We start from the raw sequence: 20,254 nt of genomic DNA, 5'->3' as shown, positions 1-20,254 counted from the left end.
ACCACGGAGTTTCAAGGTCGGTATTTTTTTCATAATTCTGGACAAATATTAATTTGAAGTTTTAAAAGATGAAAAATAAAAAGTACCTTTTGTAAAACATATCATATCAAAAATTACCATTGGATATCTTTTATATATTGTGTACGAAGCCAAAACAAGGGTCCGAAAAGTGACTGTCGTCGATCTTAGTTCAAATCACAGGGACCTACAGAAAATATAACTAAGGTCATACTAGGTCGGAGTGTAATACAAGACAAATAATCCAAACAAAAACAATAAGGATCTGCCACATGAGCAGCTTGGAGCACTATAAGCAATCATTTATACCTAGCAAAAAAAGTAAAGTTAGTTTTATTTAAAGCCGCACGTCCTAGAACATCCATTGAAAATTTTATAATTTGGTTAATCTACAAACCTGTATGGTCACTTAGATCACGTATTTTATCAAATGGAGTGAAAAAAGCAGGTTTTATACCGATAAATACCATGGGAATCCCCATGTCCCAATTGCTTGAAATAATTTTGAAAGTTTGTATTCTGATGTCACCGGTAGATGTCGCTCGAAGCATGACCATTGCCTACGTCACGACACATTTTACAGACTTGGGGTGGTGCGTTCTTTTTCACCTCTCCTGGACATGTTCCAAACTGTTCTGTCCTGGTTGTATCCACTTAGCAAAATTATTGGTTTTAAGGGTTTGTAAAGTTTGTATTGAGACACTTACTGGTCTGAACTTTATTGTTACTGAAAATGTTCACGAACTGTGAAGAAAAATCTCACAAATGAACAACAACAAGGCGGATGTTGATTGCGCGAACCGTGCACGAGAACCTAGCAAACCGAACCAAAATGATATAATCATGTGGTAATACCAAACGTCTGTGACATTGAAATGGAAATATCCCGTCTAAAAATAGATTAGACCTTGTCTGCTCAACGTTTTTTTCTCAAACGTGCGTCCTTTTTTCAGAAATACGAAAAATGCATTTTGTGGTATTACAAACACCAGGATTACCAAGATTACCAAAAAACACTTCAGGTGAATGGAAATGTATATTCTAAATAATAACCGGTAAGTAAAGTGCAATTTTATTTGTGAAAAAATGGGTTTAATAGCGAAAAACAACGCCGTAATGGTTTACAACTAGCCGTAACTAGGGTGTGTCACTTTAACGACGCCACTAGAACACATTGATTTTTTTTTATCTTATCATCGGCTATTAAACGTCAAACATATGGTCATTCTGACACTATTTTTAGACGAAACCCGCTGTTGCCACATAGGCTACTCTTTTACGATATGCAGCAAGGGATCTTTTATTTCCGCTTCCCACAGGCAGGATAGCACAAAGCATGGCCTTTGTTGAACCAGTTATGGATCACTGGTCGGTGCAAGTAGTTTACACCTACCCATTGAGCCTTGCGGAGCACTCACTCAGGGTTTGGAATCGGTATCTGGATTAAAAATCCCATGCCTCGACTGGGATCCGAACCCAGTACCTACCAACCTGTAGAACGATGGCCTAACCACGACGCCACCGAGGCCGGTTTATACCTAGCACTCCATTCACATGATTATATAATACTATGTGATAAAACATATTTTATGTAAACCAAAAATTTAAAAGAATATTTTTGGGTTTTTTTTTCAAATAATAACAACGATAACGTTAAAATGTTATGGTTTTAAGATTAAACGAACCTTGTGGTGCATGGCATGAAAACATAAGTGTCATCGCTTGAGTTGAAGCTACTTTTACTGAAAAAATAAACAAAACACATATATAGTAAGTAGAGCTGAGCGATATACCGTATTCATTACCGTATTCAGTCTTACTATAGTGATAAACACCTTTTGAAACCGTATGTTAAATTTATTTTTATCTGGACCGGAACTTTTAAATGGGAAATTCCCCTTTTATTTTTACTGCAGTTAGCGCCTTTTATTTACTGACGTCATATATGATTTACAAATTACGCCACATCGTATTTCAAACATTACACAAGGCTGCTGCAGAGTATGATTCTTAACGTTAAGTAAATCCAGGAAAGGAGTTTTGATCATAGATTTAACAAAGTGTTGTTATGACGTTAAATTAAAAACCGTTTTTGTAAAACATATATGAAGGTATGTAATAAATACAGAACTTCACATAGGTTGTTTTCCTATTTATTGCACTCATTAATTTTGCAAAAGAACATACCACAAGACCGCGCAAAATAAACTCGTGCAATAAATAGGAAGCGAAAGCAACGTATGTGAAGTTCTGTATATATATATATATAGTGGAACCTCGTTAGTCCGGACAGTATGGTTATTAAAAAAAAACGTCCGGATTAACGAATTTCCGGAGAACTGAAATGTACGTGATGAGTAACCTCCCTTGATTCACAAACAAAATAAAAACGACACATTTGATTTTTAGAACCAGACATTTCTTCAACCAGTTTTGTTCTGTTGATCCGTCTCATGGTGTGAATAAAGCGCTATTTGCATGTCCGTGAGGCCAGTCTACTATTCAGTAGTGTACTGCCAGGTGCTTGTCTTAAAGTTAGAAAATGCGATTAAATAAAATGAAATACTGTTTAAGACATGTTACATTGTTGATACTAAATGTTTGATTACTAGCGACAACAAGTTTTAAATTTTATTAGTCGTACCGGTTAATGTTGTAAATCTAGGCCACGTGGTTGAGTTCATTTCCACGAAGTTGGTACGTTGTTGAGGAATGCATATTGTTTCTCACTTATATACAATCATTATTAGTTTAAAGTTTTTACGTTTACAAATTATATTTTAAACATATAAAATGGCGAAATTATAATTCATTTCTGCTATATCTACTGATATAATACTAGCGCCGACATGATACATCCCTCCGCCCCTAGCACAGAAATACAACTCTCTCAAAACCGGCGTGAAACTGAATGAGCATTGTTCCACATGTGAAAGAGTCGCGAGCCAGTGTTTTGATAGCAATAACATATAAAGACGTTTCCTTTGTCTTTATTTTGGGTGACTGGCAATACTCTTGAGTTGGACACTAAAACAATTATGAACAGTATTCAGTAATAAATCATACAGGTAAGTTAGGAGGGTAGTTACAAAACGGGGTCATGGGGTACCGTAGGGTATGATCAAGAGTTACCCACTTTTAAAAATAAAATACTCTTCTTTTTTTCATAAAATAAAAACATCAAACACTTGTGAACACTAAATAAACACAGGTGAATGGTTAAATAAACTGCGGTGTGAAACCCCGTGCAGCCATTTTATCTCTCTCGATTCCTTGAGCGTTAATTGGCGGATTACCTTTATGTTCAATCAGCGGCGACCGGTCAAACGAAGCAATTTGCCTTTACTTTTAACATTTGGTTCAGAATTATGACCGTCCGGTTCCGGAAGCTGAATATCTGGATTAATGAATAACTTTACTGAGAGATCGTTTCGTTTTGCAAAAAAAAAATTATTAAGGTGAGTAAATTGAGGATTAACGGTTCCACTAACGAGGTTCCACTGTATATGTATATATATATATATATATACACACACACACACCACACACACACATACATACATTAGGTGAAATTCCGGAATTTTTAAAGTTTATTAAAGCTAATTTTTCGTCCATGCACAAATTACAGTGAATTTTAAATAAGAGAAATGAAATCTTAGTTACATGTAGACACACTCCGAAAAAGAACAATTATCGAGACCAAAAATAGACAACATCATAACGTGTTCATATAGTGACGTCATATATTAGTAACGGTTATCTTCGCCTGAATATCGCCGTTTAGCGTGAAACTTGAAGTAGCGATAATCACCTACTGTATGTATATAGGCCTATACTATGCTCCATTTTAATATTTTAATATGTTAAGCATCATACAATAAAAAGCTGAACCACAAATACTATATATATATATATATATATATATATATACCGTTTGGTATCCGTATCGGTATCATGTCAATACCAATTTACCGTACCGATGTCAAGCTTAGACAGACAGATAATGTATTAACATCTCACCTTATGTCTACCAATAACTAATTCGTATTCCGTAACATACACAAATAAAATATAACAAATAGGTGCGGACCTGTTCAAATACCTCTTATCATGCCAGGCGTCCACCAACCCCCTCTATTCACAATCCCCTGAATCCGCCCCTGATAAGTATTGAGTAGATCTTCCTGTCAGTCTTTAACACGTGAACATACCTTGTTACTTGCCTTGGCCAGCTTCCATCTTCATTTATCTGCTCAATAACTATCACCTACAAAATTTAAGCAACAACACATTTGATCCAAGAAAACATTAGAGGGCAGTATTACATATAAATAATAATTCTGGGGTATTGGTATTATACAGGGGTGGGACGTAATCCAGTGGTAAAGACCTCGCTTGATGCCCGGTTGGTTTGGGATCGATCCCCGCCGGTGGGCCCATTGGGCTATTTCTCGTTCCAGTCAGTGTACCACGACTGGTGTATCAAAGGCTGTGGTATGTGCTATCTTGTCTCTTGGATGGTGCATATAAGACATCCCTCGCTACTAATGGAAAAATGCTGCAGGTTTCCTCTCTAAGACTGTCTGACATCCAACAGCCCATGCTTACTAAATCAATGTGCTCAAGTGGTGTCATTAAACAAAACATATGTTTGTATTCTACAAGGATGCAGTCAGATAGAAGTATTAACATATTGAGAGGAAATGCAGGTATATTTAACGACACCTCAGCACATGTTTGTTGTCTATAATAGGGATGTTGCCCAGATCGAGTGTAATCTAAAATTGATCGGTTTAGCTCTAACGATGCGATGATAGATTATAAATATCCATGATCGATTGTGTGGGAAAATGTTAACTGTAATTCTTCCTCCATGAACACAACCCCAAATCCCAGCACATTTTGTTTTCATTTATTGTTAACCTAATCTCCTGTCACTACAGCCATCCTCTTAAAAAAAAAAAAAAAAAAAAAAAAAAAAAAAAAAAAATCCGACGCCATATAACCGTAAATAAAACGTGTTGAGTGCGTCGTTCAATAAAAAATTTTGTCCTTCCTTCCATTTCCTCTTAAAAACGTATAAGGCTAATGTCTTAATCATTTAATCTTAGTTTATGACAAGGCCAGTGACCATGATACCATTTTATATTGTCGTTAAAATTAGAAGTTAGTATATGACAAGTTTAATTACCATATTTCTATTTTATATTGTATTTTTAAAATAAATAACATGAAAGACTGTAATAGCCACGATATTAAGTTATAAACTGATTCCCGCCATTACGTGAAATTTCATGACTTTTTCCAGAATTGTTAACAAGAAAAACAATTTCAAGACTTTTTTTTATGACAGTTGATATTTTCCCATGTTTTACCATGACCGTTGGAACCCTGTTGTAGAAATGCACCCAGAGGCGGACCTAGGGCCCCTCCCCCTAAATTTTGCGATAGTTATAATTTTATTATATATTAATTTTCATTTTTTTATGATCCCCTCCAAACCTCCCCCAAAGTTCCCTTGGCATTCCACCTCATGTCACTGGGGCCCCCCTAAATGGATTTTTTGGATCCGCCACTGGCACCGATACAGGTGAGAGTTTGTGTCAATGGCTAACCTCAACACTATGTGTATAATGCACCACCCAGTGGTGACAACATAACATGTACTTGACAAGACTAAAAATAATTATAGATATAATGTGATATATCACCTGTCCATGGTAGAGCCCTGCATCTTGTAGTGTATTGTCAGGTTTGTTCAGAGGTTCGTACGTGCTGCTCATGTAGCGATTCCAAAGACGAACTGCTTTCTCGTCAGGGATGTCGAACGTGCGTCTCATTTCCTTATGTAGATTATCTGTCAGTAAGAAATAAAATGACCTGAAATTACTGCTAACAAACTAGCCAGGAATTACCCCAAAACCGGATATTTCACACAGTCACTTTTTAAATATCGGTACATAAGAGAACCTCTCTAAACCGGATACCCCTAAAATACGGACTTTTAAACCGGTGAGGTTTCATGGTCCTTAATGTTCTAAATTCTAACACGTTACCCCTCAAAACACCGGATTCTGTACACCATCGGCTACAACGTTTCTAGCAATGGATTCATGCAATATACAGTTCTCAGCATTCTAGCACAATATATAGGGAACAGACCTCACCACAAAATGTAATATATAGAGTGTGGGAAAATGTGTTAAATCAGGATATAGTGATTCAATTCAAACCCAGTTGTGATTAGTATAGTAGATGAGATCATTTCTGATTCATTTTAATGAAATATTTCCTAATTTAACCCACTTTTAAAAACACTTAATTTGTATATGCTTGGATTTGGTTTTCTGAAAATCTGTTAGGGTTTGTTGTTGTTGTTGCTGTTGTAGTTTTGTTTTGTTTGGTTGGGATCTGCCTGGTGGAAACTGAAGAAGTCAAAGATGTTGTTTGAAATCTGACTGATGAAACATGACGGCCATATTGGAATTTGAATTGGCCCCCCAAAATATAATAATAACAGGTCCATGAGATTTGTAATGAAATTTGCCTGCTGGAACTTGGTAGAAGTCGAAAATGTCTCGGTCAATCAGAGGCTAGGATGGTCATCTTGGATTTTGAATTGCTCCGAAAAATAAGAGCACTTGGTCAGAGCCATGAGTGGATCATTTATATAAAGATCGCCACCCTCGGTGGTGTCGTGGTTAAACCATCGAACATAAGACAGGTAGGGACTGGGTTCGCAGCCCGGTACCGTCTCCCACCCAGAGCGAGTTTTCATGACTTAACTGGTAGGTGTAAGACCACTATATACACCTTCTTTTCTCTCACTAACCACTAACAACTAACCCATTGTCCTGGACAGACAGCCCAGAAATAGCTGAGATGTGTGCCCAGGAGAGCGTGCTTGAACCTTAATTGGTTATAAGCACGGACATAAGTTGAACTGAAATTAATATATCAAGACTGGTTGAAATTTGCCTGCTTGAACTTGAGAAGAAGTCGAAGATGTCTCAGAGAATCAGAGGTCATGAAGACCCTGTTTGGTTTAAATCGGACTTGTTGAACTTAAGAAGAAATCAATAACGTTTCAGCAAATCAGAGGTCATGAAGACCCTGTTTGGTTTAAATCGGACTTGTTGAACTTAAGAAGAAATCAGTAATGTTTCAGCAAATCAGAGGTCATGAAGACCCTGTTTGGTTTAAATCTGACTTGTTGAACTTAAGAAGAAATCAATAATGTTTCAGAAAATCAGAGGTCATGAAGACCCTGTTTGGTTTAAATCTGATCTGTTGAACTTACGAAGAAATTAATAATGTTTCAGCAAATCAGAACCATAATAGGATCATTTGGACCACGTTTGATTGAAACCTGCTTGGTGGAACTGGAGAAGAAATCAATAATGTTTCAGCAAATCAGAACCATAATAGGATCATTTGGACCACGTTTGCTAATACTAATAATTAACAAAAAAAGTTGGCCAATCCTGGAAGAAAAGTATCATTTGGACCACGTTTGATTGAAACCTGCTTGGTGGAATTGGAGAAGAAATCAATCATGGCTCTTTTGGCCCGGGAAAGCTAATACTAATAATTAACAAAAAAAGTTAACCAATCCTGGAAGAAAAGTAATAGATATAAAATGTGCTTAACAAAATCAGCACGAAACAATAACAAATACACATATATTACACCAATATACACAATGCACCTGCACAAGAAGGAAACAAAAAACCCCACTAAAAACAGTGGTCCTTACACAGCACAACCGATCCATTCAAATTTATTGGAAAATCCGAAACTGGGCAATCTCTGCCCAATTTTAATTTGGCAAAACTAATCCATGTAATTTATGATAAATAGATAAACAAAATAACTATGGGTATCTGGAAGTGTTTGGTTTTAATAGATGGTTTAGCAAATGTTTGTGATCACCCAGAGCAAACCGTGTATAATAAAGCCTGATCAGCTATTTTCAAGTATATTAATTTAGAACAGAAATAATGTTATCAATGCGCTATATCATTTACAAATTAGTGTAAAGAACCAGAAGTATTTATTTTAATTTAAATGTCAGAGCCAAATTATGTAAAATTATTTCAAATATACTAAAAGGCAAAAGTTATTTAACACACAAAAGACAAACATAATTTATGATCATTTTTTGCTGCCGTGTATGTATTGTAATGTTATAATATGGGTAGAGCAATGTCCGAAGGTATGGAAACGAGCAATAGTCCATGAAAAGGGCGCATCTGCCATATGCAAATGAGCCACAGCACTAGAGGGGGTCCAGAGCGAAGTTCATACTGCCAGTAGCAAGTGTGTCCACCTTGAGCATTGATACAGGCCTGGCACCGTCGTCTCATTGAGGCCACTTAACGCTGGAGTAGGTTCCTGGGAATGCCTGTTTCGCATTCGTTTAGGATCCATGCGTCTTGGTGAGGGGTTGTCACGGGTGGTCGTCCGCTACGGGGACGGTACCTGACCTGGTTGTTTTGTTAATATTGTTGCCATAAGTGCCATATGGTGTTTCTGTGGCCGTTGATTTGACATGCGATGTCACGCTGCGAGGTCCCAGATTCAAGCATCCCTATGACTCACCATCTGTCATTTTCACTGAGGCGTGGCATGACGAAACTGCATGAAACAGTTTACTAATGGTGTTTTTCTGACTTCTGGACTTCTGAAGGCTGCACAGAGTGGCACTGATTTTACGACTGAATGTCTGGCATTTTATGGTGAACACTGGACAGGATTTCTCCCGAATATTCCAGTTTCTTGCACAAAGCATGCAATCCCTGCAACAACTGCTTGAATGCATTTCTTTTAGCTGTTTCATGCACCCAGGAGAGCGTGCTTGAACCTTAATTGGTTATAAGCACGGACATAAGTTGAACTGAAATTAATATATCAAGACTGGTTGAAATTTGCCTGCTTGAACTTGAGAAGAAGTCGAAGATGTCTCAGAGAATCAGAGGTCATGAAGACCCTGTTTGGTTTAAATCGGACTTGTTGAACTTAAGAAGAAATCAATAATGTTTCAGCAAATCAGAGGTCATGAAGACCCTGTTTGGTTTAAATCGGACTTGTTGAAATTAAGAAGAAATCAATAATGTTTCAGAAAATCAGAGGTCATGAAGACCCTGTTTGGTTTAAATCGGACTTGTTGAACTTAAGAAGAAATCAATAATGTTTCAGAAAATCAGAGGTCATGAAGACCCTGTTTGGTTTAAATCGGACTTGTTGAACTTAAGAAGAAATCAATAATGTTTCAGCAAATCAGAGGTCATGAAGACCCTGTTTGGTTTAAATCGGACTTGTTGAACTTAAGAAGAAATCAATAATGTTTCAGCAAATCAGAGGTCATGAAGACCCTGTTTGGTTTAAATCGGACTTGTTGAACTTAAGAAGAAATCAATAATGTTTCAGAAAATCAGAGGTCATGAAGACCCTGTTTGGTTTAAATCGAACTTGTTGGAACTTAAGAAGAAATCAATAATGTTTCAGAAAATCAGAGGTCATGAAGACCCTGTTTGGTTTAAATCGGACTTGTTGAACTTAAGAAGAAATCAATAATGTTTCAGAAAATCAGAGGTCATGAAGACCCTGTTTGGTTTAAATCGGACTTGTTGAACTTAAGAAGAAATCAATAATGTTTCAGAAAATCAGAGGTCATGAAGACCCTGTTTGGTTTAAATCGGACTTGTTGGAACTTAAGAAGAAATCAATAATGTTTCAGAAAATCAGAGGTCATGAAGACCCTGTTTGGTTCCAATCTGATCTGTTGAACTGAATCAGAACCATAATAGGATCATTTGGACCACGTTTGCTAATACTAATAATTAACAAAAAAAGTGGGCCAATCCTGGAAGAAAAGTATCATTTGGACCACGTTTGATTGAAACCTGCTTGGTGGAATTGGAGAAGAAATCAATCATGGCTCTTTTGGCCCGGGAAAGCTAATACTAATAATTAACAAAAAAAGTTAACCAATCCTGGAAGAAAAGTAATAGATATAAAATGTGCTTAACAAAATCAGCACGAAACAATAACAAATACACATATATTACACCAATATACACAATGCACAAGAAGGAAACAAAAACCCCCACTAAAAACAGTGGTCCTTACGCAGCACAACCGATCCATTCAAATTTATTGGAAAATCCGAAACTGGGCAATCTCTGCCCAATTTTAATTTGGCAAAACTAATCCATGTAATTTATGATAAATAGATAAACAAAATAACTATGGGTATCTGGAAGTGTTTGGTTTTAATAGATGGTTTAGCAAATGTTTGTGATCACCCAGAGCAAACCGTGTATAATAAAGCCTGATCAGCTATTTTCAAGTATATTAATTTAGAACAGAAATAATGTTATCAATGCGCTATATCATTTACAAATTAGTGTAAAGAACCAGAAGTATTTATTTTAATTTAATTTCAAATATACTAAAAGGCAAAAGTTATTGTAACACACAAAAGACAAACATAATTTATGATAATTTTTTGCTGCCGTGTATGTATTGTAATGTTATAATATGGGTAGAGCAATGTCCGAAGGTATGGAAACGAGCAATAGTCCATGAAAAGGGCGCATCTGCCATATGCAAATGAGCCACAGCACTAGAGGGGGTCCAGAGCGAAGTTCATACTGCCAGTAGCAAGTGTGTCCACCTTGAGCATTGATACAGGCCTGGCACCGTCGTCTCATTGAGGCCACTTAACGCTGGAGTAGGTTCCTGGGAATGCCTGTTTCGCATTCGTTTAGGATCCATGCGTCTTGGTGAGGGGTTGTCACGGGTGGTCGTCCGCTACGGGGACGGTACCTGACCTGGTTGTTTTGTTAATATTGTTGCCATAAGTGCCATATGGTGTTTCTGTGGCCGTTGATTTGACATGCGATGTCACGCTGCGAGGTCCCAGATTCAAGCATCCCTATGACTCACCATCTGTCATTTTCACTGAGGCGTGGCATGACGAAACTGCATGAAACAGTTTACTAATGGTGTTTTTCTGACTTCTGGACTTCTGAAGGCTGCACAGAGTGGCACTGATTTACGACTGAATGTCTCGCATTTTATGGTGAACACTGGACAGGATTTCTCCCGAATATTCCAGGTTTCTTGCACAAAGCATGCAATCCCTGCATCAACTGCTTGAATGCATTTCTTCTAGCTGTTTCATGCACATTTTCTCTGGTTTACATCCATAAATACATTAACAAATTTATGACTCCAAACAATCCGTGTCACAATAACTTTAAAATCTTCTTTTCACTTTATGGATTACTTATTTAAAATATTTTAAATCTAAGCAGTTAACTGTTATTAAAACAAGTACTGGGTTAAATAAGCACCACTGTTTGCAATGGGAGTTTGCACTGTCACCATATATTACAGTTATACCTATGGTATCAGTTCGACTGAAGAACTTGTTCACAAATGTGTTGGATTCGAAATTTTCACAAAGCTTCAATTCGAGAAGGTACACCTCCACTTTACAATGTTTCACAAACATTCCCACCTCAATGACCTTCCGAGAAATAGCTTCCTAGAAAGAAACAAAACAGACTATGTCAAACGTTCCTAAATCAAACGCAGTATAGTTTGAGACGACAATGTAACTGTAACACATAAACTGTAAAACCCCTGGATGTTTAGTCGGTTAATGTACATACAAGAATGACAGCCCCAGATGTGAAACTAGCTCTGCACCCGGTCTGGTGGTGTGATATAAATGATGACAAACGTGAAACAAATGTCAAGACTGGGCAAAATATAAATATAATATTGTGCCAGACCATGACGCGAGGTATGAGCTGTAAAAGACAATGATAATACTGTTTTGGTCAAGTTGCAGGGTAAGATTTGAAAAATATGTAAACATATACTGTTCCAGGACGTGGTGAAATATAAACTGTGAATGAAAAAGAAATAATACACACAAATATATATATAGATATATATATATACTCTTAAAAAAAAGAAACGCAAAAGGGTACAAATGGGTTATAACTCCGATTTTATGTTTCCTACCGGTTCATGCTTTGTGAATATAAGGTCATTGCATGTCCCAAACACATTCCCACGGTTACATTCGATAAAACGCAGCTACTGTACAATAAAGTTCCAAAATGTGAATATTCGCAAAAACGCAGCCACGTGCAAACCATGTCACCACTGCACGTGCGTTGTCTGCACGTGCAACATGAACACCGACAGTATAAAAGTGCAGGGTGTTCGCTTGCCTGGCCTCTGTATCTGGCCGACAGTTGACAATCCAGGACATGCCACGTCTCAGTGAACCGCAGAGAAACAATGCCATCGGCCGACTAGACGCAGGCGAATCCAGAACGGCCGTTGCCAGGGCATTCCATGTGTCCCCAAGCACCATCTCCAGACTGTGGGACCGTTACCAGCAACATGGATCAACACGTGACCTCCCTAGATCCGGTCGACCACGGGTCACTACCCCCGGGCAGGACCGCTACATCCGGGTACGCCACCTTCGGGAACGATTGACTACTGCCACCTCCACAGTCGCAGCTATACCAGGTTTGCGCAGGATATCCGACCAGACCGTACGGAACCGCCTACGTGAGGTAGGAATTCGTGCCAGACGTCCAGTTCGAGGTGTCATCTTAACACCACAACACCGTCGACTCCGACTGCAGTGGTGCCAGATTCATCGACAATGGCCTCAACTGCGATGGAGACAGGTGTGGTTCAGTGACGAGTCCCGATTTCTGCTCCGACGTCATGATGGAAGATGTCGCGTGTATAGGCGTCGTGGTGAACGTTATGCGGCAAACTGCGTGCAGGAAGTGGACAGATTCGGCGGGGGTAGTGTCATGGTGTGGGCAGCCATCTCACACACTGGCAGAACTGACCTGGTCCACGTGCAGGGCAACCTGAATGCACAGGGCTACATTGACCAGATCCTCCGGCCACACATCGTTCCAGTTATGGCCAACGCCAACGCAGTGTTCCAACATGACAACGCCAGGCCTCACACAGCACGTCTCACAACGGCTTTCCTACAGAACAACAACATTAATGTCCTTCCTTGGCCATCGATATCACCGGATTTGAACCCAATTGAGCATCTATGGGACGAGTTGGACCGACGCCTCCGACAGCGACAACCACAGCACCAGACCCTGCCCGAGCTGGCAGCAGCCTTGCAGGCCGAGTGGGCCACCATCCCCCGGGACGTCATCCGTACTCTGGTTGCTTCAATGGGCAGGCGGTGCCAGGCAGTTGTCAACACACGCGGAGGCCACACCCGGTATTGACTCCAGATGACCTTGACCTTGGTGGTGTGTCCTATCACTTACTCACAATGGACTAGAGTGAATTGTGAACAATCCTGCAACATTTGGTAATTATCGGACTCACCATTCAATAATTAAATCAATTCTCCAAATGTTACGACAATGTGGTTTTGCGTTTCTTCTTTTGAAGAGTATATATACATGTATAGTCTCAGTGATATCATTGGTATGTGAATTGAAAAACAAGTAACAATGACACTGTTCTGGTTAATCAGAAAACAAAACGTCAATTATTTTTTATGATTTGTATCTTAATTTAACTGAACTTTGTATCTTAATGTGTATCCACTTGTAAAATGCTGGGAGGGGTCTTAACATAGATTAAGGTTGTTAGCTAATCCCATTATGTTTTGACAAATAAATATTCTTTAAACTTAGATATTTTTGGCTTCTTCGTTGTACTGTTGGGTTTTTGTTGTGGGGTTGTTTTTTGTTGTTGTTGTTTGTTTTGTTTTTTTTGTTTTTTTTTTGGGGGGGGGGGGGTCAAGTGCTATAACATATAACTATTTATAACACTATTAATAAATCTGTCACGATCTAATAGCGAGAAATGTGAAAAGTAAAGTTTGTTTTGTTTAAAGGCACCACTAGAATACATTGATTTATTCATCATATCAACTATGGGGTCTTTTAGATGTTCTACATACAGGACAGCACATACCAGTCTTAGTGCATTGCCAGGACAGAAGAAAAGACACTCAGAGAATGGGTTCCCTGATGGGGTTTGATCCACAGGCGAACACGCTACTAACCAAATTAGATCCCACCCCCAAATGGGGAAATGTAATACTGTTCAGGTAATTTGGCTCGATATTAATAGTGGAAGAGATACAAAAAACAAAATACTGTTCCAGGCAAGTTGTAAGACATAAATTGTGAAAGAAGTAACAATGTATTACTAAGTAGTTACACATACCTGTCCTACCGCAGTCCCATACCAAGCCACTAATTTGGACCAGGCCTCAGCCGGCAGTAAATAGTAGTCAAGATCATCAACAAGATGTTCCTTCAAGGTCTTGTTGTCTTCTGAGAAACAAACAGCAATTTTAAATGATACCATTCTAACTGAAAGGAGCGGTAAAGTCAAGTTCGTTTCTACATTGTAATTAATTTAGATTCATTATCATTACAAATAAAACAGGCAGGTAAAATTCATTTATTTTATTCTGGCCATACTTGTGTTAATGCTTACTACATTTGCTATAAAAACGAAGATTGAAAATATATGAACAAATCCAGTAAAAACATAATTCCAAATGAAAAAATGTTTTTGTGTTGTTGTTCAGGGCTTCTAGATTATGGTAGCCCCACTCCCATGGCTAGTAAATAACTATATTGCCATGCCCAAGGCTAATGAAATGGTTTTGGTCAAATGTTCCAGTTAAGTCATTTTGTAAATACGAATATCTTGCCCCCACCCATCCCCCAATGTTAGTGTTTTTAAGCTCTATCTCCCTCTTTAGGTGATATATCTTATTATTACTATTATTTAGTAAAATTGTATTAACTTAAAGTAAAGTAGAGCTAGTGAATTTTTAATCATGGCTAGTAATTTTTTTAAATCACCAATCCCATGGCTAGTGGATTTTATAAACATTCCAGAAGACCTGTGCTGTTATTATTATACTATTATTATTATTGGGGGAAAAAAGAAAAAAAGAAACCTCCCGGGAACCAAGTGTAGCAAGGCATTTCCGACAAGCGAAGCATGAAATATGAACAAAACCCACAAAAAACAAAACCCTCAGCAATGTGAAGAAAGTTTACATCTTCCAGTACTAGAAAACAATTCTAAAAATTAATATGTCATCGAAACACGTAATTAAAAATGTTAAATACTCACCACTAATTGCATTAAATAGATACTTTTAAAATGTGGAATATACAAGTACCTTTTAGTAAGGAGGAATGATCTATTGGTCCAGGATTGGCACGGTCTTCACCTGCTTGATCAATATCCCACGATTCAAACCCAACAAACATTTTCCACTGCTTAAACCACCATATGTCAACCAGATACCTGGAATAACAATACACAATTATAATATATATATATTAAGATATAAGTGCTATCATACAAATGAACAAGCACTGTTGACTATAAATAACTATTCAAAAGTCAATTCATTATGCACTGATTTTTCTCTAGAAAGTAATTCAAGACTCGGTTCATTGTGTGGAATGGAAAGCAATCCACTTTTGACAATTTAATCTAAAAGAAAGTGCCAAATATTGAGAGAATCAATTCTAGACCGTTATCTAGAGAATAATATATGAGTGTCCGTTAGATACCATTTATCTCACAACGAGTTGCTTTAAAAAGTATCTAACGAGCAAAAGCGAGTTTGATGCGTTTTTAAACAACGAGTTGTGAGATAAATGGTATCTACCAGACACGAATGTATTATTCTATGTCTTAAACCAGGTTTTAAGCAAATTTTAACATCTTTTTCGACTAAAAGTTATGAACTTGTAGCTGACTTGCGTGTCACTGACACATGAATGTCAGGTTAACTATACATCACAGTGTAATAGATTTCCATTGTGTAGTTGTTTCATTGGATGTATGGCATTGGTGACCTGGTCATCACCTAGGAGCAGTCATGTCTTGAAATTGTTAACACTCGTACGTGAAACAAAAAATAACACATGGTGTTCTCACCAATGGGTGTGTAACAAAATAATATAAAACTCATTTTATATAAATTTAAACTAATCGAGGTTTTTTCTTTTTCATTTTTAAAATTCAATATTTACATGTATTGTCTATCATCGTCATTGTCGACACTAATTTCTTAATCTGAATAACTGCACAAAGATTTAACATAGACCGTAGACCATAGCATGTACTGTTTTCAATACAAAAGAGGTTTAATTTACAACTAAATTTAATTAAAATGCTAGCCTCAATAAATAGATAGCAATAAATTTAACAGGGATATTTTATATTTAGGAGATAATCATATGGAGTTTTTAGATTTGCGGGTGTTATTGTCTATTTGATCCCGCAAATGTCATTTTTGACGGAATAAAAGTAAAAGTAAAGTTTGTTTTATTTAACGACGCCGCTAGAGCACATTGATTTTTTATCTTATCATCGGCTATTGGACGTCAAACATATGGTCATTCTGACACTGTTTTTAGAGGAAACCCGCTGTCGCCACATAGGCTACTCTTTTTACGACAGGCAGCAAGGGATCTTTTATTTGCGCTTCCCACAGGCAGGATAGCACAAACCATGGCCTTTGTTGAACCAGTTATGGATCACTGGTCGGTGCATGTGGTTTACACCTACCCATTGAGCCTTGCGGAGCACTCACTCAGGGTTTGGAGTCGGTATCTCGATTAAAAATCCCATGCCTCGACTGGGATCCGAACCCAGTACCTACCAGCCTGTAGACCGATGGCCTGCCACGATGCCACCGAGGCCGGTTTGACGGAATAAACCTTTATCCATTGTCAAGACTGGTCGGTAAAGAGTAAAGTGGTAAAACGCTCGCTTGATGCGCAGTCGGTCTGGGGTCGATCCCCGTATCTAAACACAATGCAGAGATGAATGGAACTTTGGCAAAATAGTGGTTGATTCCATGAATCTTAGCTATGCATTTTCTGTGTGTTTATAAATATATTTTTCCAGAAGACACCTATTAATTAGTTTGACAATATTGACATAATAGTGAGCCAGTGATCTAATATTAACCAATGTTTTAAGTTTGATTTTTGTTCTTCTAAAACGCCACTAGCCACAGGGCCAGTTGGTTTGTAGCTCGATACATCTGCCGTGACTTGAGTTTGAATTATAGGCTGCCTATAATATCATATGTAACATTTAGAACTACAGCTTACAATTTGAAAAATTAAATATTGAGATATTTCATAGATCAACTGATTTTCACATATAAATACACAAAGTGTATTGCATGAACAGGCTGACAAACGAAATCTGTGAAACGAGTTTATTTTGGTGCATAGAACAATTCTCAAAATGTTATTTGTACTTGGTTCGTTTTGACCAAAGACGAGTACGTTTTGGTAAGATATATTTTGGTTTACGTACGTTTTGGTTTGGTGTGTTTTGGTTTAGGTACGGGTTGTTTAAATTAATTATAATTATTATTAATAAATAGGGAACAGTTTGACCAAAACATGGGTACGTTTCGGCATGGGTAAATTTTGACCAAAAGGTGGGTACGTTTTGATTAAAAGGTGTGTACATTTTGATCAAAAGGTGGGTACGTTTTAACCAAAAATTGGATATGCAAATATCAAGGTAAATATATTTTATGTTTGTTTCACCATAAACAATTCAAGGTCTGTATATTTTAAAACTTTGTATAGAAATCAAAATGTTTTTAAAACGTTCCAAGTAATTTTGTTTGGAATTGAAAAAGATTCCAAAACATTTCTATTGCCAAATAAATTGTTTCTCGTCTATTTCAGAAGATTACACTCCACCACAATGTGACGCACACTGACAGTACACTGGCAATGTCCACACTGAGGAGGATGGTCCTTCGTTAAAATAAAATAATACATCAAATATGTATGGCTGATGTGAGCGCGACTGAAGACCACTTCATCCTTCCTATGTTAGGAAAGAAATGTTTTATTTAACGACGCACTCAACACATTTTATTTACTGTTATATGACGTCGGACATATGGTTATGGACCACACAGATATTGAGGGAGGAAACCAGCTGTCGCCACTTCATGGGCTACTCTTTTCGATTAGCAGCAAGGGATATTTTATATGCACCACACCACAGATAAGATCGCACACACTACGGATTTTGATATATCAGTCGTGGTGCATTGGCTGGAGCGAGAAATAACCCAATGGGCCCCACCGACGGGGCCTTCCTAGGAAGGCGGGACGTAGTTCAGTGGCAAAGTGCTCGCTTGATGCGCATTTGATCTAGGATCGATCCCCGACATATTGGGTCCATTGGGCTATTTCTCGTTCCAGCCACTGTACCACAACTGGTATATATAAAATGCTCAGGTGTGTGCTAACTTGTATGTTACATAGTGTATATAACAGGTCCTTTGCTACTAATTAAAAACCCCCACAAAAAAACAACAACAAAAAACAACAACATTAGTAGCGGTTTTCTCTCTAAAATTACCACCCAAATTACCAAATGTTTGACATCCAATAACTGATGGTTATTAATAAATCAATGTGTTCTAATGGAGTCGTTAACCAAACAACATTTTAACCTTCCTGGGACAGCCACTCTCCCAAGACTAGTTTGAAACTCGTAGTCGATGACCATGGATCTAATTGTGTTGTTGCTGTTGTTATTATTGTGTTTAGGGTGTGTATTTGTGTGTTGCTCTGTTCTTTTCAAGGCTTTGTGTTCAGATACTGAAAACACATTTGCCCGTTGGAACTCGTTTAATATCTGCAAACTTAAAATGCAACTACACGTATTTATATAGACAATTTTTATTGTCAAAAACTAATAGCATTAATTGTCTTGTTTCTTGATATGTAGTTTTTGCATTTACAAATCAAGTTATCTGTGTTAAGAAGGAAGGAATGTTTTATCTAACAACGCACTCAACACATTTATTTACGGTTATATAGCGTCGGACATATGGTTAAGAACCACACAGATATTTAGGGAGGAAACCCGCTATCGCCACTTCATGGGCTACTCTTTTTGATTAACAGCAAAGGAATCTTTATATGCACCATCCCACAGACAGGATACTACATACCTCGACCTTTGATATGCCAGTCGTGGTGCACTTGGTAGAACGAGAAATATCCCAATGGGCCCACTGATGGGGATCGATCCCAGACCGACCGCGCATTGAGCGAGTGCTTTATCACTGGGCTACCTGTGTTAGGATATGCACCTGCTACTGCTGACGTCAGTCTGCGTGTTACCATTTCTTACATACAGTGGTAGAGATGGTCTGGAATACAATTTTTCTTCAGTTCTGGTGAGACCGCAAGTTAAAAAACTGTTCAGACTTCTACTCAGTTTCGGGTTGGGACATAGCCCAGTGGTAAAGCGCTTGCCTGATCCATGGACGGTCTGGGATCGATTCCAGTCAGAGGGACCATCCGGCTACTTCTCGATCCATCTAGTGCGCCACGATTGGTGTACAAAAAACATGATTTTTTTCTACTATCTGTTTTAGTTCAATGGTTAACCGTTATATCTCTTTGGTACTAAATAATATCATAATTGTTGTGTTTTGTTGTTGTTGTTGTTTTGTTTTGTTTTTATTATTATTGTTTTTTGTTGTTTTTTTTAATTATATATATATATATATATATAAACAGACTAGATGTTTCCTTTTCTTGATTCTCAGTGCCAAAAAAAAAAAAACGTGTGGGAAAAAAAAAACTCTGCTAAAATCATCTTTAGTACTTGATATAATATTGGGGGAGATGCGAATTAACACTTTGATCGAACTTGTCAAACTGGGGGCGACATGACTTGGGGCGATCTGGTTTGGGGTCGAAACGTCTGGCATACCTCTCGTCCCGAAAGTATGTCAGTTCGGCTGTTCAGTAACACATACATAAATATGTATTTAAGTTTAAGAAACAGTCTAAAACACTGACTTACCAAGTGTCTCCCTTTTCAAGGGTCTGCTTCATTAGATATTCTATTTCAAGCTTCTGTGTTTCGTAGTCCGGTGGACCGACTTCCGCCATTTTCGTTTAGAAGTCACGTCTTTATTAATAGATGTATCTGGAACTGGAAACTCATTTTGCGTGCCCCTATCCACTAGGGTTCAGGCACGCCCACCCCGGATTCAGCCTCTGACCTCGCCAGTGACTGACTCCGGGGCGGGAGGGGGCGGGGGAGTGTATGAAAAGATGCAGGGGGTAATTTTAAATAGTGTGGTATGACCACTTAAAAAAGAACTCAAACA

General features: G+C 37.9%; 1 protein-coding gene across 1 annotated transcript in view; it reads right to left on the bottom strand.

The window, feature by feature from the left end:
- LOC121373558 (BTB/POZ domain-containing protein 6-B-like) overlaps window positions 1-20,033 on the bottom strand; it is a 29,153-nt gene extending 9,120 nt beyond the window's left edge. Inside the window, exons 1-7 of the mRNA XM_041500241.1 lie at window positions 19,945-20,033; window positions 15,248-15,375; window positions 14,272-14,381; window positions 11,428-11,572; window positions 5,730-5,875; window positions 4,230-4,285; window positions 1,704-1,760 (exon numbers count right to left, since the gene is read on the bottom strand). Of these exons, the coding sequence (XP_041356175.1) occupies window positions 1,704-1,760; window positions 4,230-4,285; window positions 5,730-5,875; window positions 11,428-11,572; window positions 14,272-14,381; window positions 15,248-15,375; window positions 19,945-20,033 (731 nt within the window). The remainder of the gene's footprint in view (window positions 1-1,703; window positions 1,761-4,229; window positions 4,286-5,729; window positions 5,876-11,427; window positions 11,573-14,271; window positions 14,382-15,247; window positions 15,376-19,944) is intronic.
- Between the last annotated feature and the right edge of the window lie 221 nt (window positions 20,034-20,254).

This window comes from Gigantopelta aegis, chromosome 5 (genome assembly GCF_016097555.1).
Source record: "Gigantopelta aegis isolate Gae_Host chromosome 5, Gae_host_genome, whole genome shotgun sequence".
In the NCBI taxonomy this organism is placed as follows: domain Eukaryota; kingdom Metazoa; phylum Mollusca; class Gastropoda; order Neomphalida; family Peltospiridae; genus Gigantopelta; species Gigantopelta aegis.
The sequence above is the reverse complement of the archived record's forward strand: the minus strand, read 5'-3'. Positions and strand labels throughout refer to the sequence as shown.